General features: G+C 40.4%; 1 protein-coding gene across 7 annotated transcripts in view; it reads right to left on the bottom strand.

Moving 5' to 3' along the window:
- INF2 (inverted formin 2) overlaps positions 1-27,093 on the bottom strand; it is a 93,022-nt gene that overhangs the window by 17,606 nt on the left and 48,323 nt on the right. For 5 of the 7 annotated variants that reach the window (XM_058162833.1, XM_058162830.1, XM_058162834.1 and 2 more), the window contains exons 3-15: positions 26,460-26,575; positions 24,744-24,903; positions 23,535-23,568; positions 22,275-22,416; positions 20,330-20,471; positions 15,548-16,522; positions 13,726-13,865; positions 8,902-8,963; positions 7,736-7,838; positions 7,283-7,368; positions 6,273-6,373; positions 580-650; positions 316-423 (exon numbers count right to left, since the gene is read on the bottom strand). In XM_058162833.1, coding sequence (XP_058018816.1) covers positions 316-423; positions 580-650; positions 6,273-6,373; positions 7,283-7,368; positions 7,736-7,838; positions 8,902-8,963; positions 13,726-13,865; positions 15,548-16,522; positions 20,330-20,471; positions 22,275-22,416; positions 23,535-23,568; positions 24,744-24,903; positions 26,460-26,575 — 2,240 coding nt within the window. Of the gene's footprint in view, positions 1-315; positions 424-579; positions 651-6,272; positions 6,374-7,282; positions 7,369-7,735; positions 7,839-8,901; positions 8,964-13,725; positions 13,866-15,547; positions 16,523-20,329; positions 20,472-22,274; positions 22,417-23,530; positions 23,569-24,743; positions 24,904-26,459; positions 26,576-27,093 lie in introns of those variants that run through there. The other 2 variants (XM_058162835.1, XM_058162836.1) reach the window with 2 other exon arrangements.

Raw genomic sequence — 27,093 nt, 5'->3', positions numbered from 1 at the left:
TTAATAAGAAAACAAAGGAAATCAATAAAGCTAGATGAGCAAGAAAAACACTAAAAAAAAGTCAAGGAGTAATATTTTATGCAAGCAAAATACTGTGCGTATGTTTTGGCCAACACCTATTTAATTAAATACCATCTCCCTAAAATATTTTTGCAATAAAATTATTAGAGAAACAAAAAAACAAAACAAACTAAAGGAAGACACCATCTTAAATAGATGGTTTCTGGCTAGTAGACATTTCAGCTGCATCAGTTTTTTTCTATTAGTATTTTACTATTATTGTGATATTTGTCAATGAAAAACAACAGAAACTACCTCTAATATATGGTGGAGCAGTGTAATGCGAGTCTGGTTTGCTTTCGTTTCTGTTAACTTGAGCAAAGTACCAATTTTAAAGCCATCGGCATCTCCTGTGTGACTTCCCTTTCAGAGAAAAAGAACAACAAAAAGAATGAACAATATTATAGTTGCTATTTTCATAATGCTGGTTTGAACAATATTTGTAAAACAGGCAAGAACAACAACACTGTTTTACTTATTGCTTTTTTAAAAAATACGCATTTTCTCAAGTTCACTTACATAGTTCAGGAAGTTTCCAACGTTGAGGACCAATTGACAGAAAATGGGCAACCGACGGCTTGAGCGGAGATCTAAGAGGAAAGAAAACCTATTCCATAAGTGAACACAGATGGCCTGGTGAAAATATCAATATCAATTTAATAAGTCTTTTTAATTTTTAATTAACAAATAATAAATGTTGGAAGAACGTTGAAGAATAATAATGCTGCAGGTCTAGATGGTACAAATGAAGAAATGTTTAAATATAAAGCTTTTTTCTTATGGAGTGGATGTGTGATTTGTTTACTGTGTATGTGTGTGTGTGTGTGTGTGTGTGTGTGTGTATATATATATATAAAATTTTACACAGGAGAAAACCCGAACAACCAAAGACCTATATACAAACACCCGTGAAAACCTCAGAAAACAAATATATATATATATATATATATATATGTAGGTCTTTGGTTATTCGGGTTTTCTCTCGCGTAAAATTGGAAGTGTCTTGAATTGAAACCCCCATCCATTCAGAGCACAGCCAAGCTCCCACCCAATCAGTTCAAACCCCCACTAGCAGTTAAAAAGGAAGAAACAGCTGCAATCACACATTGCTCCCAGAAGCACGAAGCTGAAGCCTGAAGATGACGAATGAGACTTCGTTGAAACGTCGCCAAGACACTTCCAATTTAACGCGGGAGAAAACCCGAATAACCAAAGACCTACATACAAACACCCGCGAAAACCTCAGAAAACATATATATATAACCAAAGACCTACATATATATATATATATATATATATATATATATATATATATTTGTTTTCTGAGGTTTTCACGGGTGTTTGTATATAGGTCTTTGGTTATTCGGGTTTTCTCCTGTGTAAAATTGGAAGTGTCTTGAATTGAAACCCCATCCATTCAGAGCACAGCCAAGCTCCCACCCAATCAGTTCAAACCCCACTAGCAGTTAAAAGGAAGAAACAGCTGCAATCACACATTGCTCCCAGAAGCACGAAGCTGAAGCCTGAAGATGACGAATGAGACTTCGTCGAAACGTCGCCAAGACACTTCCAATTTTACACGGAGAAAACCCGAATAACCAAGACCTACATACAAACACCCGTGAAAACCTCAGAAAACATATATATATAACCAAAGACCTACATATATATATATATATATATATATATATATATATATATATTTGTTTTCTGAGGTTTTCACGGTGTTTGTATATAGGTCTTTGGTTGTTCGGGTTTTCTCTCACGTAAGATTGGAAGTGTCTTGGCGGCTTCGAAGTCTCATTCGTCATCTTCAGGCTTCAGCCGTGCTTCTGGGAGCAATGTGTGATCGCAAGTGTCGCCAAGACACTTCCAATTTAACGCGGAGAAAACCCGAACAACCAAAGACCTATATATATATATATATATATATATATATATATATATATATATATATATATATATATATATATATATATGTAGGTCTTTGGTTATTCGGGTTTTCTCTCACGTAAGATTGGAAGTGTCTTGAATTGAAACCCCCATCCAATCAGAGCACAGCCAAGCTCCCACCCAATCAGTTCAAACCCCCACTAGCAGTTAAAAAGGAAGAAAGAGCTGCAATCACACATTGCTCCCAGAAGAAGGAGCAATGTGTGATTGCAGCTGTTTCTTCCTTTTAACTGCTAGTGGGGTTTGAACTGATTGGGTGGGAGCTTGGCTGTGCTCTGATTGGATGTGGGTTTTGTGCTCTGATTGGCTGGGGTGTGTCCTGTTTGGGTGGGGGCTTGGTTGTGCTCAAATTAGTCTGAGTTGCAGGGAATCTGAGCTAGTGAGCTGCACTGCTGCTGTTTGGCTTCGTGTTAGTGCTACATCTTCATAGTGGGTGTCAGTCTGCTGCATGTATGGATTGGAGGGTTTGAAATGGCTAATGTTGCAGCTGCGGTCTGGCTTCTGGTCCTTGGTCGTGCTTCCTGATCAGTGTGGGTTTGGGTGTGCTTTCTGGGTGGATGTGTGGTGGTGACATCCTGTGAGTTCTCATTCAAAAAAGAGGAACCAACTTCTTCCCTGGTCCAACACTTTAAAGTCACAGGACACGATATTGACTTTAAAAAGACCAGAACTATCGCCAAAACTGAACACTTTAACAACAGAATAATCAGAGAAGCCATCGAGATAGAAAAACGCCCACACAGCATGAACAAACGAGATGATACCTCCCGCCTACCAGCCATTTGGAAACCTGCCCTTATTGACAAACGTGTCCCTAACACGAGGAATGACACCAGACCCACACTCACGAGGTCCACACAGGATGTCACCACCACACATCCACCCAGAAAGCACACCCAAACCCACACTGATCAGGAAGCACGACCAAGGACCAGAAGCCAGACCGCAGCTGCAACATTAGCCATTTCAAACCCCTCCAATCCATACATGCAGCAGACTGACACCAACTACGAAGATGTAGCACGAACACGAACACGGCCAAACAGCAGCAGTGCAGCTCACTAGCTCAGATCCTGCAACTCAGACTAATTTGAGCACAACCAAGCCCCCACCCAAACAGGACACACCCCAGCCAATCAGAGCACAAAAACCCACATCCAATCAGAGCACAGCCAAGCTCCCACCCAATCAGTTCAAACCCCACTAGCAGTTAAAAGGAAGAAACAGCTGCAATCACACATTGCTCCCAGAAGCACGGTTGAAGCCTGAAGATGACGAATGAGACTTCGTTGAAACGTCGCCAAGACACTTCAATTTTACGCTGAAAACCCGAATAACCAAAGACCTATATACAAACACCCGCGAAAACCTCAGAAAACATATATATATATATATATATATATGTAGGTCTTTGGTTATTCGGGTTTTCTCTCACGTAAGATTGGAAGTGTCTTGAATTGAAACCCCCATCCAATCAGAGCACAGCCAAGCTCCCACCCAATCAGTTCAAACCCCCACTAGCAGTTAAAAAGGAAGAAAGAGCTGCAATCACACATTGCTCCCAGAAGCACGAAGCTGAAGCCTGAAGATGACGAATGAGACTTCGTCGAAACGTCGCCAAGACACTTCCAATTTAACGCGGGAGAAAACCCGAATAACCAAAGACCTACATACAAACACCTGCGAAAACCTCAGAAAACATATATATATAACCAAAGACCCACATATATATATATATATATATATATATATATATATATATATTTGTTTTCTGAGGTTTTCACGGTGTTTGTATATAGGTCTTTGGTTATTCGGGTTTTCTCTCACGTAAGATTGGAAGTGTCTTGAATTGAAACCCCATCCAATCAGAGCACAAAAACCCACATATATATATATATATATATATATATATATATATATATATATATATATATATATATATATAAATATATATATATATATATATATATAGAGAGAGAGAGAGAGAGAGAGAGAGAGAGAGAGAGAGAGAGAGAGAGAGAGAGAGAGAGAGAGACTACATCCATGTCTGATGAGAAAAAGATTGTGGCAACTGTTCTTCTCTGCAAATGTAAATGGAGCAAGAGTAAACTGAAAAACTACACACCTGCCATAATTTAAACTTCTAAATAGAAATTATCATTGGCTCCATTTGTTGAGAAAGGTATTGTTTATTAGAGATCATGTGTATCACAGTATTGCAAAGCCAGAGACTTTTTGCCACAGTGTGTGGCAAAATGAATACTAGTCTTGTAGTGGTATGTTTTGCATTAATATGGAACTGAAGTGTGTTTGTTGAGGGTCATAATAGAGGTAGTAAGTGACTGAAATAAACATTGTGTGAGAACAAACGTTATAGCAGATTGTGCACCAAGCCAAGGCTTGGATTGGCTGTCATCTGAGACCCCTTCCAACCTGATGATCCTATAGCTGCATCTAAGTGGGGGAAAAACAGCAGACAGCAGAATATTTACTAAAGGTGTGAAATGAATGGAGAAATGTTATAATGTGCAAATTCTGAGAGAAAGCTACACTGTGGTCTATTTTCAGGAACGAATGCTTATCAAAATAACTTTTAAAAGGTTACATATAAAAATACCTCTTTGTTGTAATGTATACTGTAAAAGTAAAAGTTCAATGTCAAAAGTTATCTAAATGCAATGAGAAGGGATTGTTTAAGGAACGTGTGTGGGGAATCAAGAAGAGATACAGTCAAGAATAAATGGATGCTGAATAAACATTGACTCATGCAGTATAGAAGTGATCGATCAGTATGAAAGAATAATTGAGGTGGTTTGGTCATAATGATAGAAGGACCGAAGATCAAATCACAACAAGAGCAACAATTTATTAAACATGAATGCTGCTTGACACCCAATGACGTTGGATAACTCACAACAAAGAAATTATAGTAACATCAATCAAAGATGGGAAGTTTGACAGACTAGATGGAATGGAGTGAGGGGTCTCACTATCCCTAGACAAAGGCCTGGGTGAAGAGCCAAATCTTCACAAAAGCAGAGTAAGATCCATCTGGATCTTGCAGGAAGGATATGCAAAGCAAGAGTGAATGCAATGAGAAGGTGGGGCAACTGAGGCATGATTCAATGAAATTGACAAAAATGTGTGTATGGTGTATGGTGGTGATAGCATAAAGGATAAAATCAGTGGTGAAATCTGAACTGGTTTACTACCGGTTCGCTGGCTGCACATGTGTGCTGTCCGCCAAACATGTGCATGCACAGTACACACCACGCACCAAATGTGAGATGCGTGTGCACACGCAGTGCACACCAAAAGGAGGCATGGGGTAAGTAAAACAGCACGCGCGGGGGGGTTGTGATCAACTGTGGTGCGCAATCTTTTTTTTATACAACCTATTCGGCCAAATAGGTTGCAAAAAATGCTTTTAAAAGTAAAAAAAAAGCTCTGATGATTGGGCGGCTCAGCTGTGATTGTCAGAGCCTTTTTTTTAACCTTTTAAAAGCATTTTTTACAGAAAAGTGAGCGAGTTGGAAAGAAGCGGCAAGCGGGCGACCAGGCAATTGGGTAGGCATGGGCGGGGTGGCTCAGGGATTTTTGCTACCAGTTCTCTGAATCACCCACTGCCATCGCTACCGGATTGGCTGATCCGGTCTGAACCGGGAGTATTTCACCCCTGGATAAAAGGCTATGTAGAGATATAGTGACTGCTGTTTGTGGAAATTAGGTTTAGTGGTTTCCTTTTCTGTCTTTTGTTTCATCTCTTACTCCTTCCCTTTCCTTTGCCTGCAGTTATTTACCCCTAAGGGGAATGGTATGATGGACTTGTATGTAAGAATGGAATGTGATAAAAGCACAGACATACCGAGGTTTTGCTCTCCACCTTGCATGTTTTAATTACTTCAAAGGGGAACGCTTGAGCAGGATTTCTGCTACTAGGCAGATGGGATTAGTACATTGCATACCAAACTGATAATGGCTTCATTCCATTCTCAAAGATTGGCTAACTAATCTGGAGAGATTGAGAACGCAAATATTCTATACCTAATGCAGGGGTGGACACGGATCTTCTAAGCAAACACAGATCTATGCATTTACGTAAGCACTGACCAAACCATTTAAGTCTTGGTTCTCTGCAAAGGTACTAACCAGACTTCAATTTCTCAGCAAATTGTGATTTTTAGAGTGGGAAAAAACTGGCCGTTCGTCAGACAACTCAGAACACCCAAACTGTACTTAGGTCTTAGACAATCACTAACCTTCACAAGCCCTCCTTATTGTTTCTGCTTTGGGTTGCAACATCTCCAGCAGAACAGCTGTCTCTTCACACATCAGCATACATTCAATCCTCAATTGGTAGCTTAAATGGAGAAATCATACAAATACCACATTGCACACCGTGCACCCAAACAGAGCTAGAATGAACATTTTCCAAGCCAATCACTATTATGGAGCAAATCTGTTAAATGTATCTTACAAATATAAATGCTTAACTTCCCAATAGACAATAAAGGAAAAGTGGGAATATTAAGCCCATTATTAATATATTGATATTATTTAAACATTAATAGCACAGTGAAGGTGGTTGATCGAGTAACAACAGATCCCAGTTCTCCCTATTCCACCCCCGCCCTCCCCACGTATCCTTAGATTTTGATCTTTGGTCTTAATTTATTCATGTTTTAATGTAGATATATTTTTATGACTATTAGCCGCCCATAGTTACCTTATGGTAAGATGGGAGGCAAATGAATTTTATAAATAAATAGTTAGGATTAGGGTTAGGTTGAAAGTACATGCCAGTTGCTAAACATCCAAATTTTGATCACATAATTGTGGGGATGCTGTGATGGTCGTAAGATTGTTGTAACTTTGAACAGTGTTAAATGAATGACTGTAAATTACCTGCAGAAAGATGTAGCTGGCATAATTTATTTGTGTAAAAATATTTTGTATTAATCTTATTCTAAACTGTCAACTGAATACATTCAACCATTATTTTTATTTTATCGAATTACCTTTTAATCCATTCATTTAGATATTGAAGTATACTTCTTTATACTAGTACTTCTGAAAGTGCAGATAACTGCTGTCTGAAGAAAGATTTCCCCTTCCTCCCATCTATATCTCTTCTGTGACTACTATTATGCTGGAATCATTTAAAAGAAATGATATTTCCTCCTTCAGAAATGTTTGAGATGTGTGTATTTAAATTAACTAATTAAATGTATGTTTCTGTAACAGCTATTCTCATTAACATTTCTCTTACCTAGGAACTCCAAGGAGTAGAAGATAGAACTGATCTGCATTTGCTAATTTTTCCTTTTCTTCTTTGAAAGCTTTCAAATTTTCTATCTAGCGAGAAAAGAGAAATGTCATGTTCCAGTAACATTGCTGTTTCCAAATTACAAAGACTTGTGGTTCTGAGCATCATGATGGGTTAAGAAGCTAATAAATCATTAATTTATTGGCTACATTTTTGTTTGGATGTAATATTAAATTTTTATTAATTTAAATCTGAGGAGACAGCTTCTGAACTTCTTTTCACAGCCACACTGATGAAGAGGCTACAAAATACACCCCCCCCTTTCTCTCAACATCCACCCACCCACACATGCATACACCAATATATATTGATTATTGAATCATGATGTATAAATGCAGCAAATGCAATACAAAGAAAATTGAAATAATAGACTTTTTCTGTTGTTGTTTGTCTTACTTCATGTTTTTCCGGTAGGAGTTTAAGAAGCTGCTTGAGCACTTCAACATCAAACTTTGTTCTGTCATCTTCCTGAATCATTTTAACCACCTCCTCATTTGTGCTGTGGATAAAAGAGATTGTGGATTAGATGCAATCACTGTTATGTAATTATGGGGATGGGCAAAGGCAGAGCTCTCTTCTCTTCTTATCATAAGGTGTCCTGGTGGTGCATTGGTTGGAATGCAGTATTGCAAGCTAACTGTAATCCCACAGTCTGGAGTTTGATTCTGATGGGATCAAGGTTGACTCAGCCTTCCAACCTTCTGAGGTTGGTAAAATGAGCACCCAGATTGTTGGGGGCAATATGCTGACATTGCAAATTGGTCAGAGAGTGCTGCAAAGCATTATGGGATGGTATATAAGTCTTAAGTGCTATTGCTATTGCTATAAGGTTAGAATGTTGTTGTCCACCCAATGAAATTCCATTAACAAGCACGTTCAAGTCAGATGGGAAAAAGATCTCTTCATTTTATGCCTACAGTTGACATCTGGAATTCATTACAACAAAATTCAGTACTGGTTGCTAGCTAAATTAGGCTTAAAAAGAAATGGGTATACTTAAGAAAGATAAACCAGTTAGCAATGATTAGTCATGGCAGGTATATTCTGAGTTTGGCTATCAATGAATGTGGATGCTAGTTAGGGTAATGAGGACCCTAATCTTTAGGTTAGGGTAATGATGACCCTTCCCTGATGAATGAGGACCCAGATCTTTAGGTTCAAGCAAAAAAGCTACCCAGGTCTAATTTTAGGGTGCATCTATCCAAAGTGGAACCAATCCCAAGTATGTATGGCAAAAGTATATCAGACGTGAGACAAAGATACCTCCTGACAGCAGGTCCCAGAGTATAGAAAGAATTTTTCTCTTTGTCTCAATGCAAAAAGAAGCTTATTAAAGCAAAATAGCTACTTGGAGAAGCTTCATGTATACATGTGTGTATAAATCAGAATCTAAATGTTTGATAAACTCTGTTGTAATTCTTGTGTGTTTCAATGCAGTTTAAGAGTATAGGTATGTAGACCTATAGTAACTACATAAAACAAGCACAGGATGGCAGTCTTAATTATTGCAAATATTTCTAATGATGTTAGCATTACTTTATCAATATAAAAATACCACTTACCACTTAAATTGCTTCAAAAATATGTTCAAATTAAGACTCTTTTTGGGATCTAGAAATGTAATCTGTTTTGGAAAATTGAAACATTTTTGGTCAGTTTTATAAATTCGTTACAAAGTATAAATTAAAACCACTTGCCAGTTATTTTTATAGAAATTTGTAAAATAAAAAGACTTATGGCACTGTAAATGGACTTTGCCAAATCTATACAATGTTATCATCAATTGGCAAGTGTGAATAATGTCAATGTTTTCTTTTAATAATAATAATAATAATATTTTAATTTGTATACCGCCCTTCTCCCGAAGGACTCAGGGCGGTGAACAGGCAGATAAAATACAAACATACACAATAGTTAAAAACAACCCTTAAAAAACTGATTTAAATTTGCCCAAAAATTTAAAATAACAATACACCCCATAAAATTACAAAAATTTAAAACCCCATCAAATTCAATTAAAATTTTAAAGTAAAATCAAGCTAGTCCAGCCATACGAAATAAATAAGTTTTAAGTTCGCGGCGAAAGGTCCTAAGGTCAGGTAGTTGTCGAAGCCCGAGTGGGAGTTCGTTCCACAGGGTCGGAGCCCCCACAGAGAAGGCCCTCCCCCTGGGGGCCGCCAGTCGACACTGTTTGGCTGACGGCACCCTGAGGAGTCCCTCTCTGTGGGAACGCACCGGACGATGGGAGATAGAGGCCGGCAGTAGACGGTCCCGTAAGTAGCCCGGTCCTAAGCCATGGAGCGCTTTAAAGGTGGTAACCAATACCTTGAAGCGCACCCGGAAAACAACAGGTAGCCAGTGCAGTCTGCGCAGGATAGGTGTTATGTGGGAGCTCCGAACCGCTCCCTCAATAACCCGCGCAGCCGCATTCTGGACTAGCTGAAGTCTCCGGGTGCTCTTCAAGGGGAGCCCCATGTAGAGAGCATTGCAGTAGTCCAGGCGAGAAGTTACGAGAGCATGAGTGACTGTGCATAAGGCATCCCGGTCCAGGAAGGGATGCAACTGGCGGATCAGGCGAACCTGATAAAAAGCTCTCCTGGAGACAGTTGCCAAATGGTCTTCAAAGGACAACCGACCATCCAGGAGCACGCCCAAGTTGCGTACCTTCTCCATCGGGGCCAATGACTCACCCCCGACAGACAGCCGCATCTGCAGCTGATTGTACCGAGGTGCCGGCATCCACAGCCACTCCGTCTTGGAGGGGTTAAGTTTGAGCCTGTTCCTCCCCATCCAGACCTGTACGGCTTCCAAACACTGGGACAGCACTTCGACAGCTTCACTGGGGTGGCCCGGGGTGGAAAAGTACAGCTGAGTATCATCAGCGTACAGTTGGTATCTCACCCCAAAGCCACTGATGATCTCACCCAGTGGCTTCATATAGATGTTGAACAGGAGGGGTGAGAGAATCGACCCCTGTGGCACCCCACACATGAGGCACCTTGGAGTCGATCTCTGCCCCCCTGTCAACACCGTCTGCGTCCGGTCAGAGAGGTAGGAGGAGAACCACCGATAAACGGTGCCTCCCACTCCCAACCCCTCCAACCGGCGCAGCAGGATACCATGGTCGATGGTATCAAAAGCCACCGAGAGGTCTAATAGGACCAGGGCAGAGGAGTAACCCTTATCCCTGGCCCTCCAGAGATCATCCACCAGTGCGACCAAAGCTGTCTCCGTACTGTATCTGGGCCGGAAGCCGGACTGGAACGGGTCTAGATAGACAACTTCATCCAGGTGCTGGGGTAGCTGACATGCCACCGCACTCTCTACAACCTTCGCCGTGAAGCGAAGATTGGAGACTGGCCGGTAATTCCCTAAAACAGCTGGGTCCAGGGAAGGCTTCTTGAGGAGAGGTCTCACCACCGCCTCTTTCAAGGCAGCGGGAAAGACCCCCTCCTGCAAAGAAGCATTTGTAATCCCCCGGAGCCAGCCTCGTGTCACCTCCTGAGTAGCCAGTATTAACCAGGAGGGGCACGGATCCAGTAAACATGTAGTGGCATTCAGCCTACCCAGCAGCCTGTCCATGTCCTCGGGAGTCACAGGATCAAAATCATCCCAAACCACCTCAACAAGACGGGTCTCGGAACCCTCACCTGGATCTACCCAATTTTGATCCAATCCGTCCCGAAGCTGAACGATTTTATCGTATAGATAACCGTTAAACTCCTCGGCATGCCCTTGTAGGGGGTCCTCCCACCCCTCCTGTTGAAGGAGAGAGTGGGTAACCCGAAACAGGGCGGCCGGGCGGTTATCTGCCGACGCAATGAGGGAGGAAACGTAGAAACGTTTCGCATCCCTCAGTGCCACTAGGTAGGTCCTGCTATAGGACCTAACTAGTGTCCGATCAGCCTCAAACTGTTGCATTGCACTTTTCATTCTTTTATTGTGGGATTAGTTTAACATTAAGATTAAAGTTTACTGGAGTTTGGTAGCCAATAAATTTAAATATGTAAATAATTAGGACTTCATAGGTGGATAAAAATGTCAAATCCAGTCTAAACATCTGGCTGACTGTGTGACCAACCATAATAATAATTTTCTGAACTTCAGAGAATCATAGGGCTGGAAAGGACCATGGAGATCTTCTAGTCTAACCTCATGCCTAATGCAGGAGTCCTTATACCATCCTGGACAAATGGTTGTCCAATCTTTTATTGAAAACCTCCAGCATCTACAACTACAGGAGGCAAACTGTTGCATTGATTAATCATACTCATTGTCAGGAAATTCCTCCTTATTTCCAGGTTGAATCTTCTTGGATGAGCTTCCACCGATTGTTCTTGTTCTGCACTCAGCTGCTACGGAAAATAAATCAACATTCTCTTCCATGTGACAGTCCTTCAAATATTGAAAGACTGCTGCCATGCCTTCTTTTCATTAGGCTAAACATAATTCCCATAGCAGTTCATCATCTCCAGACCCCTTATAAACTTTGTCTTTGCACTCTTTCTAAGGCCTCAGCATTGTTTTTGTAACGTGGTGATCAGAACCAGACACAATGTTTCCAGTGTGACCTCATTAATGCAGTATAGAGTGGTACTATCACTTCCCATGATTTTGATGCTGTCTCGCTTATTTATTTATTTATTTATTTATAATTAAATTTCTATACCGCCCTTCTCCCGAAGGACTGTTGATGCAGCCTACAACTTTTTGGCAGTTGCAGCACACTGCTGACTCATACTTAAGTGATGATCCATCAGGATACCCAGATCCCTCTCACAGTTACTTGTGTTAAGCTAGGTACCTCCTATTCTATATCTATGCATTTGATTTTTCCTGCCTAAATTTAGCCTTTTATCCTTCCAAGGGTGGTAAAATGAGGACCCAGATTGTTGGGGGCAGGCTCTGGAAACTGTTTAGCGAGGGTTGCAAAGCACTGAGACGCGGTATATAAGTCAAAGTGCTATTGCTATTGCTAAATGCAGGACCGTACTTTTCTCACCACAGAACTGCATGTTGTTGGATAGGGCTCAATGCCCAAGTCTGTCAAGAACTTTCTGAATCTTGAACCTATCTTCCAAAGTGTTGGCGATTCCCCCCAGATTGGTGTCATCTGCAAATTTGAAAAAAATCCCCCTTCTATCCTCATCAAGTCCATTTCTGAAGATGTTGAAGAGCACTGGGCCCAAGACTTGATATCTTGAGGTATCCCACTGCGTGCTTCCCTCCGTGTAGATGTAGCTCCATAGAGGACTACATGCTGAGTGCAGTTGGTCAGCCAGTTGCAAATTCATCCGGTGGTGGTACTGTCTATTCCACATTGTTTTGTCTTATCAAGAAGTAGGCTGTAGTCCAACTATAGTGTATCCAAAGCATTTCCCTGATCCACTAATTGAGTCACTTTATCAAAGAAGGCAGTAAGATTTGTTTGGCATGATCTGTTTTTTAACAAACCCATGCTGGCTTCTAGTAATTGCCTTGTTCATTTTTAGATGCTCACAAATCTACTACTTGATTATCTTTTTCAAGGATTTTCCCAGGTATTGATATCAAGCTGATAGTCTGTAGTTTCCTGGATCAACCTTTTTAACCTTTTTGAAGGCTGAAACCACATTAAATCTTTTCCAGTTCTCTGGCAGTTCCCCCATGCTCCAGCATTAAATCTTTTCCAGTTCTCTGGCAGTTCCCCCATGCTCCAGCAGCAGTGAAAATTTTCATTCATTGGTTCTGAGATCACATCTGCCAGCTCCTTTAGTACCCAGAGACGTAAAGCATTTGGTCCTGGAGATCTGAACTCAACCAAAGCAAAAAATTCCTTGTCTATTCTGACCCGCAATCCTGTTCTGTTTCCCATAGGGCTGCTTTTGATAGATTGGGCTATTTTTTTCCTTTTGCATAAAGATAGATGCAAAGAAGGAATTAAGCAGTTCTGCTGCCCATCACCTTCACTCTGAATTCTGTTAATAATTTGGAATATTAGTAATGAATTATCTGTGTTTGCACTAAATAATGAACAAATTAAAATTGCTGTATTGGAGCAATTTAGAGTGGCCACATCATTTTACAGGCTTGCATGTTCACAAGTAAAAATAATAAAATAATAAAAATAAAAAAAATGTACACAGTACAAGCTTTAATCAAAAGTAGTGACTTCTTGTCCCATACTCGCATAACATTTGAAATAGTCCTGGCAAATCATGTTTAAAGCCTGTGCAACCCTCACACTAGCATGAAAAAAAAATCCCATGTTCCTTCTAACCTCAAAAATCTCCTTGCTTAGTCAGGTAACAGGATGTTCTGCAGCAAGCTCAACATCTGATATATGGGAACTCTTGGATGGTTCAAACAATCGTCCAAATGAATAGGATTAATTCAAGTCAACATACCTCTTTTGGTTCTGTCTTCACTGGGGCAACTTCCTCTGGTTTGGGCTTGGTTTGTGGAAAGCAAAACAACTGTTCTATTTTAGAGTAATCCGGCTCAACATATTCTTCACTTGTTGCCGATGCCCACATAGAGTGATTCTCTGAAAAACACAAGGCAGGATGGTGAGTTGCATCTCATAGCTTCACAGTCCACATCTATGCCTTTGAAAGGAGAGGACCAATTAAGTATTTGTAATGTGGGCCAAATAAATTGTCTTGAGTTTCTGAAGGAACAGAAGGATATACGTATTCAGGAAATCCTTGATTTATGACCATAATTGACCCCAAATCTTTGTGATGCTAAGCAAGGCATTTGTTAAGTGAATTTTGCCCCATTTTACAACCTTTCTTCTCACAGCTGTTAAGTTAGTAACACAGTTATTGAGTGAAACTGGCTTCCCCATTGACTTTGCTTGTCAGAAAGTCACAAAACGTGATCACCCAACCCTAGGATGCTGCAACTGTCAGAAATATGAGTCTGTTGCCAAGTGACTTGAATTTCGATCATGAGACCAAGGGGATGCTGCAACACTTGTAAGTGTGAAAAATGGTTATGATACTTTTTTCCAGTGCCGCTGTAACTTCAAACAGTCACTAAACAAACTGTTGTAAGTCGAGGACTACCTGTACACAACACACACACACACACGAGGAAAATGCATAGCAACATATGTACAGAAACATATCCTATAATTAAAATGGTAAATTATTTAGTTGACATAGATTTTCGATAGAAAAGTGGAAGAACAGTTGCCTAAGAAGAGCAAGGAAGAACACCTTGACCTTTCCCCATCTGCTGCCTTTAACTCCAATATCCTTAGTTTATAGGATGATTACTAGGGTTACAATAATAAAAATTCAATGCAATGATTGGCTCCATGGTCCTGGCTGAGCCCTATGTACATTCCCGCCCCCCCCTCTTTGGGAATGGCAGGAACTGAAATGTAACTTCCCTGAATGTCTGAGCAATACTGAGATTATGTGATTAGTGGGAAAGTCCATTTGTTGCTAAAACACTGTGTACTCTTGATAATATACTGAATGATAATGTCTTTCCAAAACAAGAAACATTCTTCCCTGCTTTTTTACTTGCAGATGACACATATAAGGGTAATTTTTTTTTAAAAAATGGCAGTGCTTCAGCTTAAAGAGAACCATTAATCAAACATGGATAAGTTTATATCATGGACTGTACTGATACAGTACATTTTCTCTCTTTTAAAATTAATGTTAAATATGTCAGTTACAGTATACATTGAAATATTAAAATTCTGCTTTCGCCTGATTCAAAAAAAAACTGCGCACGAGAGGGAACATGAATGTAAAAGCTTGGCTTAGATTATTGGTATCACTAAGAAAAAGCTCCTTTCCCTGCTTCCATCACTTCAGACGCAGCACCTAGCACAGGGACAGACTCAATTGTGAAGGAAAAGAATCTGCTGCAACAAACCAAGAGCTTTTCTTCAAAGCCTCCCTGGAAGGGCGAGTAAGGATGTAGCACTTAAAGACTTCAGAAGTTCTGGTGGCTCATCAGACTAATGCAGTCTGTTATTAACACAGCTGCTTGCAATTACTGCAAGTTCAAGTCCCACCAGGCCCAAGGTTGACTCAGCCTTTCATCCTTTATAAGGTAGGTAAAATGAGGACCCAGATTGTTGGGGGCAATAAAAGTTGACTTTGTATATAATATACAAATGGATGAAGACTATTGCTTAACACAGTGCAAGCCGCCCTGAGTCTTCGGAGAAGGGCGGGATATAAATTAAAAAAAAAAAGTTCTTACCTCTCACCACATTGGAGGGGAGCTTCTGCCAATTCAGCTTCTTCATCCTTAGCGTTGGCATCTTCATTCTTTTAGGGGGTGGTGTGGTATAGCTAACAGTGTTGACCTTTGCAGGGACAATTTCCTCTACATTGAATCCCAGAGGTGGAGGAGGTGGGATGCCTGGCGGTGGGGGAGGGGGTGGTAGCCCTTCCATCCCAGGCAGTGGGGGAGGAGGTGGTGGCATGCCTGGGAGTGGTGGGGGTGGAGGTGGCACTCCTGCACCACCAGGAAGAGCGGGAGGGGAGGGATGCCTACCATGCCAGGCAGTGGGGAGGAGGTGGTGGCATGCCTGGGAGTGGTGGGGTGGAGGTGGCACTCCTGCACCACCAGGAAGAGCGGGAGGGGGAGGGATGCCTACCATGCAAGGCAGCGGGGGAGGGGGAGGGATGCCTACCACACCTGGCAGCGGGGGAGGTGGTGGTGGCATGGCTGACTTTTGAGGTAGGCATACTGGGCAGTGGGGGAGGATGCCAGTCATCCCAGGCAGAGGAGGAGGCAGAGGAGGAGGGGGTGGGATTGTTGATACATCGTGCAACGTGGGAACCGATGCTGGCATTTGTATCCCAGATGGAGAAGATGGCTGTTGTGGCAACATGACTAATGGTCCTGGGAAGGGAGGGGGAGGGGGAGGAAGAGAAGGCGGCATTGGAACAGCTGAAGACAGATCCCATTCTGGTGATGCTGAACTGACCAAAAAGCAGGAGGATGCAACCTTAGACACATCGTGTAGCTCTACTTTAAGTGAAATGTTGGAAGAGCAAATTCTTGGAGGAGAGCTCTGGGTGATGTTTGGGCATTGCCCCAAATCTTCATTGGTCTGAGTGCTTTCATTCACCTTCTTAGCTGCTCTTCTGGAACCTAAATCTCTTTTCTTGCGGTGTTTCTTGACAGACAACAACCTGTCCATTACTTCTTCCACACTATTATCTTGTACTGCAAAACATTAAACAGCATAGAGCAAAACAAACTAAATCCTATTCTTTTTTTTCCATAGAAATGTCATAATGAACATTTTTAAGATAATATCTTTCGCAAATGAACAATGTTTTCAAACAGATTTAAACAGATAAAAATCAGGAAAAAATTATTTAAACCATACAAATAAGCATATTAGTTTGCTTATTAGTTCAAACTTCACTGTGTGCTAGATATAAGAGGGTGGGCGAGACTCTTACAGTCTTCTTTCTCAAACTAGGCAATCATGGAACCAAGCAGATCTCCTTTAAGAGAGAATGTCAGTTGGAGAGCTATGCATAAAAAAAATACGCACTTCGTCTCCAAAATTTTCTTCATGTGCTCATGCTTGAATAGAATAGAATAGAATAGAATAGAATTTTATTGGCCAAGTGTGATTGGACACACAAGGAATTTGTCTTGGTGCATATGCTCTCAGTGTACATAAAAGAAAAGATACTGTATTGATGTCTGAACCTTTTATCTTCTGTTTGACGTTTATATTGCTTTCTGCTTTTTCTCGACTTCATACTAGAATGTAACATTGATTGGTAACCCTTTCCATAACTGAAGACAAGTATATTACATATTATGTATTTCATATTATTATATTCTGATTAAAGAGTAAAATTGGTCTATTTAAATTTAAATATTTATTTTGATTTCTTGAAAAAGCTTTTTATTAGGAGAGTGTACAGCAGGAAAAATGTTCATAGACTTTTTCTTTACATTATTTATAAAACACTGGAAGATGCAGTGTTTTCTCTGCTGCTCATGATGATCTAACACTTGGAAAGCTACTCTGAAGAAGCCAATCCTAAGTAAAAAGGAGCCAAGAAGGCCTAGTTGGAAATGCCGAAAAGTTAAAAGCAGAGATGGACTGGTGCCAATGAAAATCAACTTTAGCTTCTCTGCATTTTTCCAGCCAGACTTCAAAATCTTGCAGCCAACTGGTCATCACAGTCTTCAATCTGCATCTATAAATGTTCTTATTTTTTGTATATTCTTATTTCTCATGCTTACTCTGTAATTTTACAAGGTCATTTACAAAATTACTTGTACAGTAGTGACCAAAATTGTTGAAAACTTTTAGGAAAAGTATGTTTTTGAGGTTTGATGGCTAATAACACCACTTTTTTTTTTGAGTTTCAAGATAATTATATTCCACTGCTGGAATGGCCTAGGAATAGCCCAGATCTTAACCCAATTGAAAATCTATGGAGCTGACTAAAGAAACTTGTTAGCCAGAAGCGACCCAGCAATAAAACCCAGTTAATAGAAGCAATCATTCAATCTTGGTTTCACATTATAACAGCTGCAGAACTGAAAGACTTGGTTCACTCCATGGGAAGATGTTGTAAGGCTGTAATTCATGCTAAAAGTTACTCAACTTAGTTTTAACTGACGTGATAATTTTTGTATATCTCATTTTTTCACTTTTCTTCTTTATACTGTAACTGCTATTCTAATAGCAAATCCTTCATCAAAGTTATTGCATTACATTCTTGATTAAATTATCTTTCCATTGATATATAATTTTACAGTACTACTAAAAAAAGTGGTGTTATTAGCTAGTTTTAAAAAATACACATTTCCCAAAAGGTTTCCACAATTTTGGCCACTACTGTAAATATATGTAAACATGTTCCTTGCTTGTGTTTTGCCAGTTGACCACATCAATGTATTTATAAAGAAGAGGCATTTACTACTGCCTGAAGAGAGGTTTAAATTAATGATTGAGTAGAGGGAAGGGTAATTTCTAGTCCATGCAGGGATTTATGAAGCAGAAAAATCATATACAAGCTCTGAACCTTAAACTTTATGGTGACAATTAAGATTAATAAGTGAAATAGGTTCGACTGAGGTTTACTCTGTATTCAAGCATTTATTGCAATGATCACATAGTTATATACTCTGGGTGTAGTAATAACCCGAAAGCATAGGAGGTCTAAAGATCAGTCTTTTTTAGCAGCAAATTACCTTTTGCATAAGGATTATTGACAGTGGGGCCATCGTATGAGTTGAAGGAAGCCTATTAATAAAGGTCTCATGCCTTGCATGAGTGCATTCACTATGAACTGGAAATCTTTCAGATCTAACTAAAGCAAGATCATTGTGGTAATATCATCTTCTCTAAGATAATGACCAGGTGATATATCAGCCAAACTTGGGCTGTACCACCTGTGAACACAACTGTGGTCCAACTTGGAAATATCCTAAACTGCAAACCAAATCCACTTTCCTGAACAACGAATGGAACCTCTATCTTTATTTGTTCCCTATGACTATCATTAAGTGTTGTAACTTATGATTATTGACGAATGTATCTTTTCTTTTATGTACACTGGGAGCATATGCACCAAGACAAATTCCTTGTGTGTCCAATCACACTTGGCCAATAAAGAATTCTATTCTATTCTGTTCTGTTCTGTTCTGTTCTATTCTATCTTGCATGGATTGAACCTCTATTGCAGGGGTGTCCAAACTACGGCCCGCGGGCCAACTGTGGCCCGCGGGTCAGTTTTTATTGGCCCGCAGCAAATTCTGAAAGTATAACTGAATATGGCCCTTTTCGGCCGCCTCCCGGTGCTTGCCCGGTGGTTCGCTGCGAGGCTCACGGCTCCTCCCCATGGGCGGGGAATAATGAAGGGAGGGGACGGAGGAGGCGGCAAGCGGGAAAGAGGCTACTGGCCGTGCCCGACCCCAGCAGTTCTACCCTCGCCTTCCTTGGGCCACCTGGTGAGGCTCCTCGTGCCTCCCCATGTCGGACACGCGTGGCGGCAGTGACAGCCATCGAGAAACAGGTGAGGAGGCGGCGAGCGGGAAAGAGGCTGCTGGCCATGCCCGACCCCAGCAGTTCTACCCTCGCCTTCCTCGGGCCGCCTGGCGAGGCTCCTCGCGCCTCCACCCCTTGGGCAGGGAATAACGAAGGGAGGGGGTGGAGGAGGCGGCGGCGAGTGGGAAAGAGGCTGCTGGCCATGCCCGACCCCAGCAGTTCTACCCTCGCCTTCCTCGGGCCGCCTGGCGAGGCTCCTCGCGCCTCCACCCCTTGGGCAGGGAATAACGAAGGGAGTTTCAAGTTCATACCAAATACAAAACAAAAGCCAATCTATGCCCATAGCCACATCCACTCAGTCACATGAGCAGTTAGCCATGCCCACCCAGTCACATGAGCAGTTAGCCATGCCCACCCAGTCACATGAGCAGTTAGCCATGCCCACCAGTCACATGACCACCAAGCCACACCCCAAAATAAGTCACGCCCACAGAACTGGTACAAAAAAAATTTAGACCCCCCCCCGTTCAATGGTGTGGCCCGGGCCTTTGCTTATTTTTCTGTATTTGGCCCTCACCAAAAAAAGTTTGGACACCCCTGCTCTATTAGCTCTCTATAAGCCAATGCAGCATGGTTCCCAGTGATAACTCCCTTAATAAAGAGTGCTTTGTTCTGGATGAAGAATTCTCTGGCAGCAGGCTCCCTATAGAAGGAAACAGGAAACAGGAAATTGGGTGGGAAATGTTTACACATATTCTTTCTGAGCAACACAATCTCTCATCCATAATTTCATAATTTTCTATTGCCACCTGTCCTGGAGTGCCGAAGTAAAGTGTTTCCTTTATTCTGTTGATCTAGGAAGATGTTGTAAATGGAGCAAACCTGGTGGGTCACAATCCCAGAGCCAGATTTCTTAAAAACCAAACATGAAATCTGTATTTTGGCTTGCTTTGTTGTTGTTTTTTGGGGAACACGTATTGCATCACGGTTCATAGTGCATTAAAACTTACTGTCATTAGCAAGCAAGATGGCTCTGCTTACTAAAATTTCTAAGGATTCCCAGAGCAATAGGCTGGAGCGATGAGAAGGTTCGAGATGCAAGAGGCTTTGGAGAATGGACAGCAATTGAACAGAGACTGGGGAGCTGCTCACCTGAAACAGAAAATTTAAACTTTGAAGCTATTATCTCTTTATATATTACAGTACTGATATCATTGTAATGATCCTACTCTAGTATTACAATTTGTGCTACCAAAAATCCAGAGCTGCAAGAGCGCTCTGTGACATCATACTGGTCACCGGACTAGCATTTCTTTGGACAGCGCTGGCTCAATGGCCTTGAAATGGAGATGAGCACCAACCCTTAAAGCTGGCAACAACTGGTGGAGTAAAAACTAGGGACTACTTTACCTTTCACTATCTCTATCTCCATCTCCTTCTCCATCTCTACCTCTACCTCCATCTATCTCACCTATATCTATATCTGTCTGTCCGTCTAGCTATAATACTTTTTAATCACATACTTTATATTATAATTTATTATAAAGAGCCACAGTGGCGCAGTGGTTAGAATTCAATACTGCAGGCTACTTCTGCTGACGGCCGTCTGCCTGCAATTTGGCAGTTTGAATCTCACCAGGCTCAAGATTGACTCAGCCTTCCAAGGTGGGTAAAATGAGGACCTGGATTGTTGGGGGCAATACGTTGACTCTGTAAACTGCTTAGAGAGGCCTGTAAAGCATTGTGTATATGTGCTATTGCTATTTATAAACTGTTTTGCTTGTTGTGATATATACATAGTGTATCACAGAAGTGAGTACAACCCCTCACATTTTGTAAATATTTAAGTATGACCAGTATGAGAGTGTGAGAGCGATAACAGCAAATTTAACACATCTGAGACCTTGTAACACTAACACATCACATGACACCAGGGAGGGAAAACAGCTACTTGGGCCCCATTTGGACATTATCACTTAGGGGGTGTACTCACTTTTGTTGCCAGCAGTTTAGACATTAAATGGCTGTGTGTTGCGCTATTTTTGAGGGGACAACACATTTACACTGTTGTAAAAGCTGTATACTCACTACTTTATATTGTAACTAAGTGTCATTTCTTCAGTGTTGTCACATGAAAATACATACTTAAATATTTACAAAATGTGAGGTGGGGTACTCACTTCTGTGATATACTCTGTGTGTGTGTGTGTGTGTTTGTGATGTTCCTTTGTTTTTCTATTATTATTTTAAAATAATAATAAATGGATGCAATAGCTAATCAAGTTTGTAATTGTAGGAAGAATCTCAGGATGTAAATTCAATGAGTATGTATTCAGACGAAATGCACATGATTGTACTAGAACAGATAACAATTACAAATAATATATAAAACCCTCTTGGGAAAAAAATGCCACTTTGCTTTTTCAAACTAGTGAAATGATGCACTGCAACTGTGCAGCGCGTTTAAGCATCATGTTTATGCATCATGTTTAAGCAGCAGGTTTGCATGGAGAATCCAATAGATTATATTAAAGCAAGGCCAATCTTAATAGACTTGCCCTAAAATTTAGATGATTATTTCCCAAAACAAAAACACCAAAGTTGTGTGACGAGGGGGTGGGATAAGAGCTGTTTAAAAAATTCAGGATGACCCTAGGATCATTCTGTTTCCTCCTAAGCTCAAGACACTCCCCATCATACTAATTGGCCCTGGGTCATTCAGTCGATTTCTATAGCTGAAAGCAGATTCAGAGCAAGTATAAGAAGATCATTGTATGCCCATACTGTGCCTTTAACTGGTTGTGTGGTTGATTTAAGTTTTATTCCCTAACTTTTGATATGTAATATTTATTTAGTTTTAAATCAGTATTTAGGAATGCTGAATTCTATGGAATAACAAGGAGATACAGAAACAAAGAGGAATTATATTTGCATTAAAAAGAAAATATTACTCACTTTGTTGAACAGAGATGAGAAAACATCTTGATGACTGTTCATGTCAATGCCATCACATATTCTCAGTAACTCTTCATCATCTTCAGTCTTAGCCTCCTCAAATGTCTCACACTGGATAAGCAAGTCCTCATCTTCTATGTCTCTATATAAAGCCCACAACAATAAATATTAGCAATTCATTAATAATTTTTAAAAATTTTTTAAAATCCCATCAGTTAATAACCCTACAGCAGAAGCTAATATTTCCACCTTGCATCTATATATCTGATTGATAAAAAAGCCTCTAAGTTGATGAAATTGCAGGTTAAAGAAATGTGGGAGTAAAAATACATCCTAAAACCAAACTTACATATAAGAAATACTGAATGGGGATGGTTTGCTTGTTATCATACTTATAGATATATGTATGTATCAGTGATGGGATTCACTTACCTTCCCTACCGGTTCGCAAATATAAGCGTGTGCGGGTGCTCGCTTCACTTGCATGCGCCTCATATGCACATGTGCAGTGCTCGCACATTATGTCTGGATGGGTGGGCGGAGCATTCCACAGTTGCCGCTACCAATTCGCCCGATCCGGAGAGAACCGGCTGAATCCCACCACTGGTATGTACGTAGGTAAGTAAGTAAGTATGTATGTATGTATGTATGTATTTTTCACATTTCTCCCTCTAAAAAGAACTTTTTTGCAGGTAACACACAGAGACACACCAAACAGATGTGGCAATCATCACAATGTAATCTAGATCAGCTAACCCGGACTGTCTAAACTTCAGTGTGAATAAAGATGACCACTGCAAAACAGCTTAAGGTAGTTTCTGGAGAGACTGCTAAGACATGTCAAATTTTGAGCATAATGAATGCTTAATTTTATGGATCCCAAGTTGATAGAAACAATTTGAAAAAGTATATCTAGATTTTTTAAGCTAATGAAGTGTATAGGAAGGTGATGAAGATAAATGAAAGAGCAATTATTACTCGATCTGATGGATAGAAATCTTGCTGAACCAAAACTGATGATCAATAAAACCTTATTTTCTAAAAGAAATACTATTGTGGTCAACTATATTTAAGGTCATGTCTGTTTCCTTCTACAGGAAGGAACTAGATACTAGGGATACAACAGTAGATTCAAAGAAGTATTCTGATAAGGAAATGGCTCTCCCTTAATCATGTGATGTATATAGTACAAAATTGTGAAACAATTATCCTATTTCAAATATAACAGTTACAAATTCCAAAGCATAATGAATCACTCACCGCAGTTTGCTTAGAATATCCAAGAACTGAAGACCTAGAAATAGAGAAGAGGAAACACCGTCCCCGCATCAATATATGGTCTAATAAAAACAAACTACTTTAGCATCAGTAACATTAACAAATATGCCATACAGAAAATGACTACAGGTAGTCTTTGACTTATGTCCTCAATTGAGGCAAAATTTTCTGTTGTTAAGTGAGACATCTGTTAAGTGAATTTTACTCCATTTTGACTTCTCTCACCACAGTTGTTTAATGAATCACTACAGTTGTTAAATTAGTAACACAGTTGTTGAGGGAATCTGGTTTCCCCGTTGACTTTGCTTATTAGAAGGTTTCAAAGGAGGATCATGTGACCCCCAAGATACTGCAACCATCATAAATATGAGTCAGCTGCCCAGCATCCAAATTTTGATCATATGACCATGGGGATGCTGTAATGGTCATAAGTGTGAAAACGGTCATGAGTCACTTTTTTTCAGTGCTGTTGAATGGCTTCGAATGGTCACTAAATGAACCGTTGTAAGTTGAGGACTACCTGTAAATGGACTACCAATTTAGGTACAGAAATCTTTTTGTGAAACAGATGTGAATTTGAAAATTGCTAAATGATGCACAACATGGAATTGCTAATTTTTTAAAAAAATATATAGTTTAGCAAGAAGGATCTGTCTTCTTGGAAACCAACTTTTTGTTTTATTTTATTTTCTTGAGTTTAGATAAATTCAGGGTAGGTAAATCTGTCTTGGATGGTTCCACTAGAATAGAGGTGTCAAACTGGCGGGCCGCTGGCCAGATGCATCACAGACAGCTCCACAAATGGGAAAAACATCATGAAACATGACAACAGTGGTGGAATTCAAATTTTTTTACTGCCGGTTCTATGGGTGTGGCTTGGTGGGCATGGCAGGGGAAGGATACTGCATAATCCCCAATCCCTCTCCACTCCTGGGGGAAGGATATTGCAAAATCTCCATTCCCACCCCACTCTGGGGCCAGCCAGAGGTGGTATTTGCCGGTTCTCTGAACTATTCAAAATTTCTACTGGTTCTCCAGAACCTGTCAGAACCTGCTGAATAACACCCCTGCGTGACAGCAACATGACGCAGCGAGTTTGACACCTGTACACTAGAGGCTTTCTGATAGGCCAGGGGATTTTGTGACAAAGCTAATTTCATATGGAACATCTGAACTGAAAACCATTCTTACCGATGAACTCATTCCGGAGCTGCATCCTTCCTCTCAGTTCCTCTGTTCCCAGTATAATTGCATTGATGGCACTCAAGAGCGTTATCATGTAGGGCACATTATCTGTGACTGAGAGCTCATTCATAATGACACTGAACCGATACTGTTGGTTTTTCACAGTCTGTGGCAAAGGAAGCAAATAAAAGATGCGCTGGATTGAATGCTAGATTTCAAAACCAAGTTTATCAGCCTACTATTATCACCTCAGTTTAGCAATGACCTTCAGAATTTTAAGCAGAAAATTCAGAAATCTGGTATGCCAGGGCTGGGAAGTGGCTCACCAGGCTAATGCAGCCTGTTATTAACACACAGCTGCCTGCAATTACAATTACTGCAGGCTCGAGTCCCACCAGGCCCAAGGTTGACTCAGCCTTCCATCCTTTATAAGGTAGGTAAATGAGGACCCAGATTGTTGGGGGGGGGGGCATAAGTTGACTTTGTATATAAATATACAAATAGAATGAGACTATTGCCTTACACAATGTAAGCCGCCCTGAGTCTTCGGAGAAGGGCGGGATATAAATTCAAATTTTAAAAAAAATGCCAGAAATCCAGCTGATGAAGTTTCATAAGTTGAACTATGGTCCTTTGAAATAAGAAGTCCCTCAATTCATGGGAAATGGCAAGATGAAAAAAAATATGCTTCCATCACAACACTTTTACTTTTCTTAAGTATAATTAGTTTTCCCTGTTTCAGATGTGAGGAACCTGTAATTCTTTAGATGTGACTGAAGTTTAATTCCCAGCATTCACCGGGGATCAAAAAGGCTGGATAGCTGAGAGTTGTAGTTAAGCAACATTAAGGAACCACAGCTTCTCCATCCATGGGATGACAATGATTTTAGTTATGAGAAACTGGGCCACTGAAATGGACTGGCATTTCATAGATTAAAAACAGAGGGTTTTTGACACAATTCATTATCCACCAATGGAATTCCTTACTATATAATGCAGAGGTCTTCATACTTGGCAGCTTTAAGACTTGTGGACTTCAACTTCCAGAATTCTCCAGCCAGCATAGTTGAAGTCCACAAGTCTTAAAGTTGCCAAGTCTGAAGACTTCTGCTATAATGTGTTAATAGGAGCCATTGACAGTATAGTCGACAGGTAGCAGAAAGGATAGACATGGGAAAATATACTTGAGTTTCTTATCAGAGGGCAAGGGTTTGTGTGTATATATGTTCTAAACAGAACCTAAAACTGAGGTCAACAATCTTTTTGAGCCACTCGGCACATTTAGCATTTTAAGGACTCTCCATCCTATCTCATTGTGTTTTTTTTTTAAGGTAGATGGGTACAAAACTCTAGTCTATAGACAGGCACAATTTTTCTTTTCTAAGAATTTCTATGAGGTCCGGAGGCAGTTTGCTTTCATTTTAGGGGCAGGGAAGAATGATGTTGGAGAATGACATTTTGCTTTGCAGCATGTCAGTTTTTAATTAATTAAATTTTAATAACCGCAGAGAAAATAAAAAGGTAGTCTGGTGAGTGCCAAGGAAGATTCCTGTTGTCTTAAATACCAGATTACCTAATTCTGCTCTGCAAGTTCAGAAGAGACTTAATGCTTGTGACTTTCTGGATGAGGACCAATGAGATGGACTGATTGGTTTGACTCTGAAGAGCTACATCGATCGATGTAGATTATGGTATTGGTTATACATATGATTTTATACTTGCCTTGTAATGGTCTAGAGCATCCAAAGCCAGTACATGGCCATCAAATGAATAAATGCAGAGAGCAGCCAGGAGTTCAAACACTTGCTTTTTGACCATGATATTTGAAGTGTCCAGTGCTACGAAGACAAAAAAGGACAATTATATTTCAGAGTTATTCTATGCATTTTATAGATGATATAGCTTGAAAAAGTTCTTTTCTATTCAACTCTAAATTCAGGGGACCCAATCTAGATTGAGGCTCTAATTTGTGGAGGAAACAGCCTTAATTCTTTGTTCCCTGTCCCAATACAAATACAACTCATTCTAATGGGCTGCCTTCCCCTTACGTAGGATTGCAACTCTCCAGTTTACAAGCTAATTCAACACCCTATACTATACCAAAATCTTGTACTCCAATTTTCTACATATCTTTTTTTCCCTTCCTGAGCTATGTAAGATAATTTACAAGGCATTTTCTGTGAGACATCTCTTTATATACAGCCCTTTGTAGTGTACCTAACAATCGAGTTCTATTGTTGTGAAGAAGGCCAAGGGGGGAGTTCATTTCTTGTTATGAGTTATTTCTTGCATTTTTGAAATAGGTACTCATGCTATTTTCTCTTGGCATGTAATTTGAAGAGTGGAAGGAGAGAAA

Source organism: Ahaetulla prasina, chromosome 1 (assembly GCF_028640845.1).
Source record: "Ahaetulla prasina isolate Xishuangbanna chromosome 1, ASM2864084v1, whole genome shotgun sequence".
Taxonomy (NCBI): domain Eukaryota; kingdom Metazoa; phylum Chordata; class Lepidosauria; order Squamata; family Colubridae; genus Ahaetulla; species Ahaetulla prasina.
This window is presented reverse-complemented; position numbering and strand designations above follow the sequence as displayed.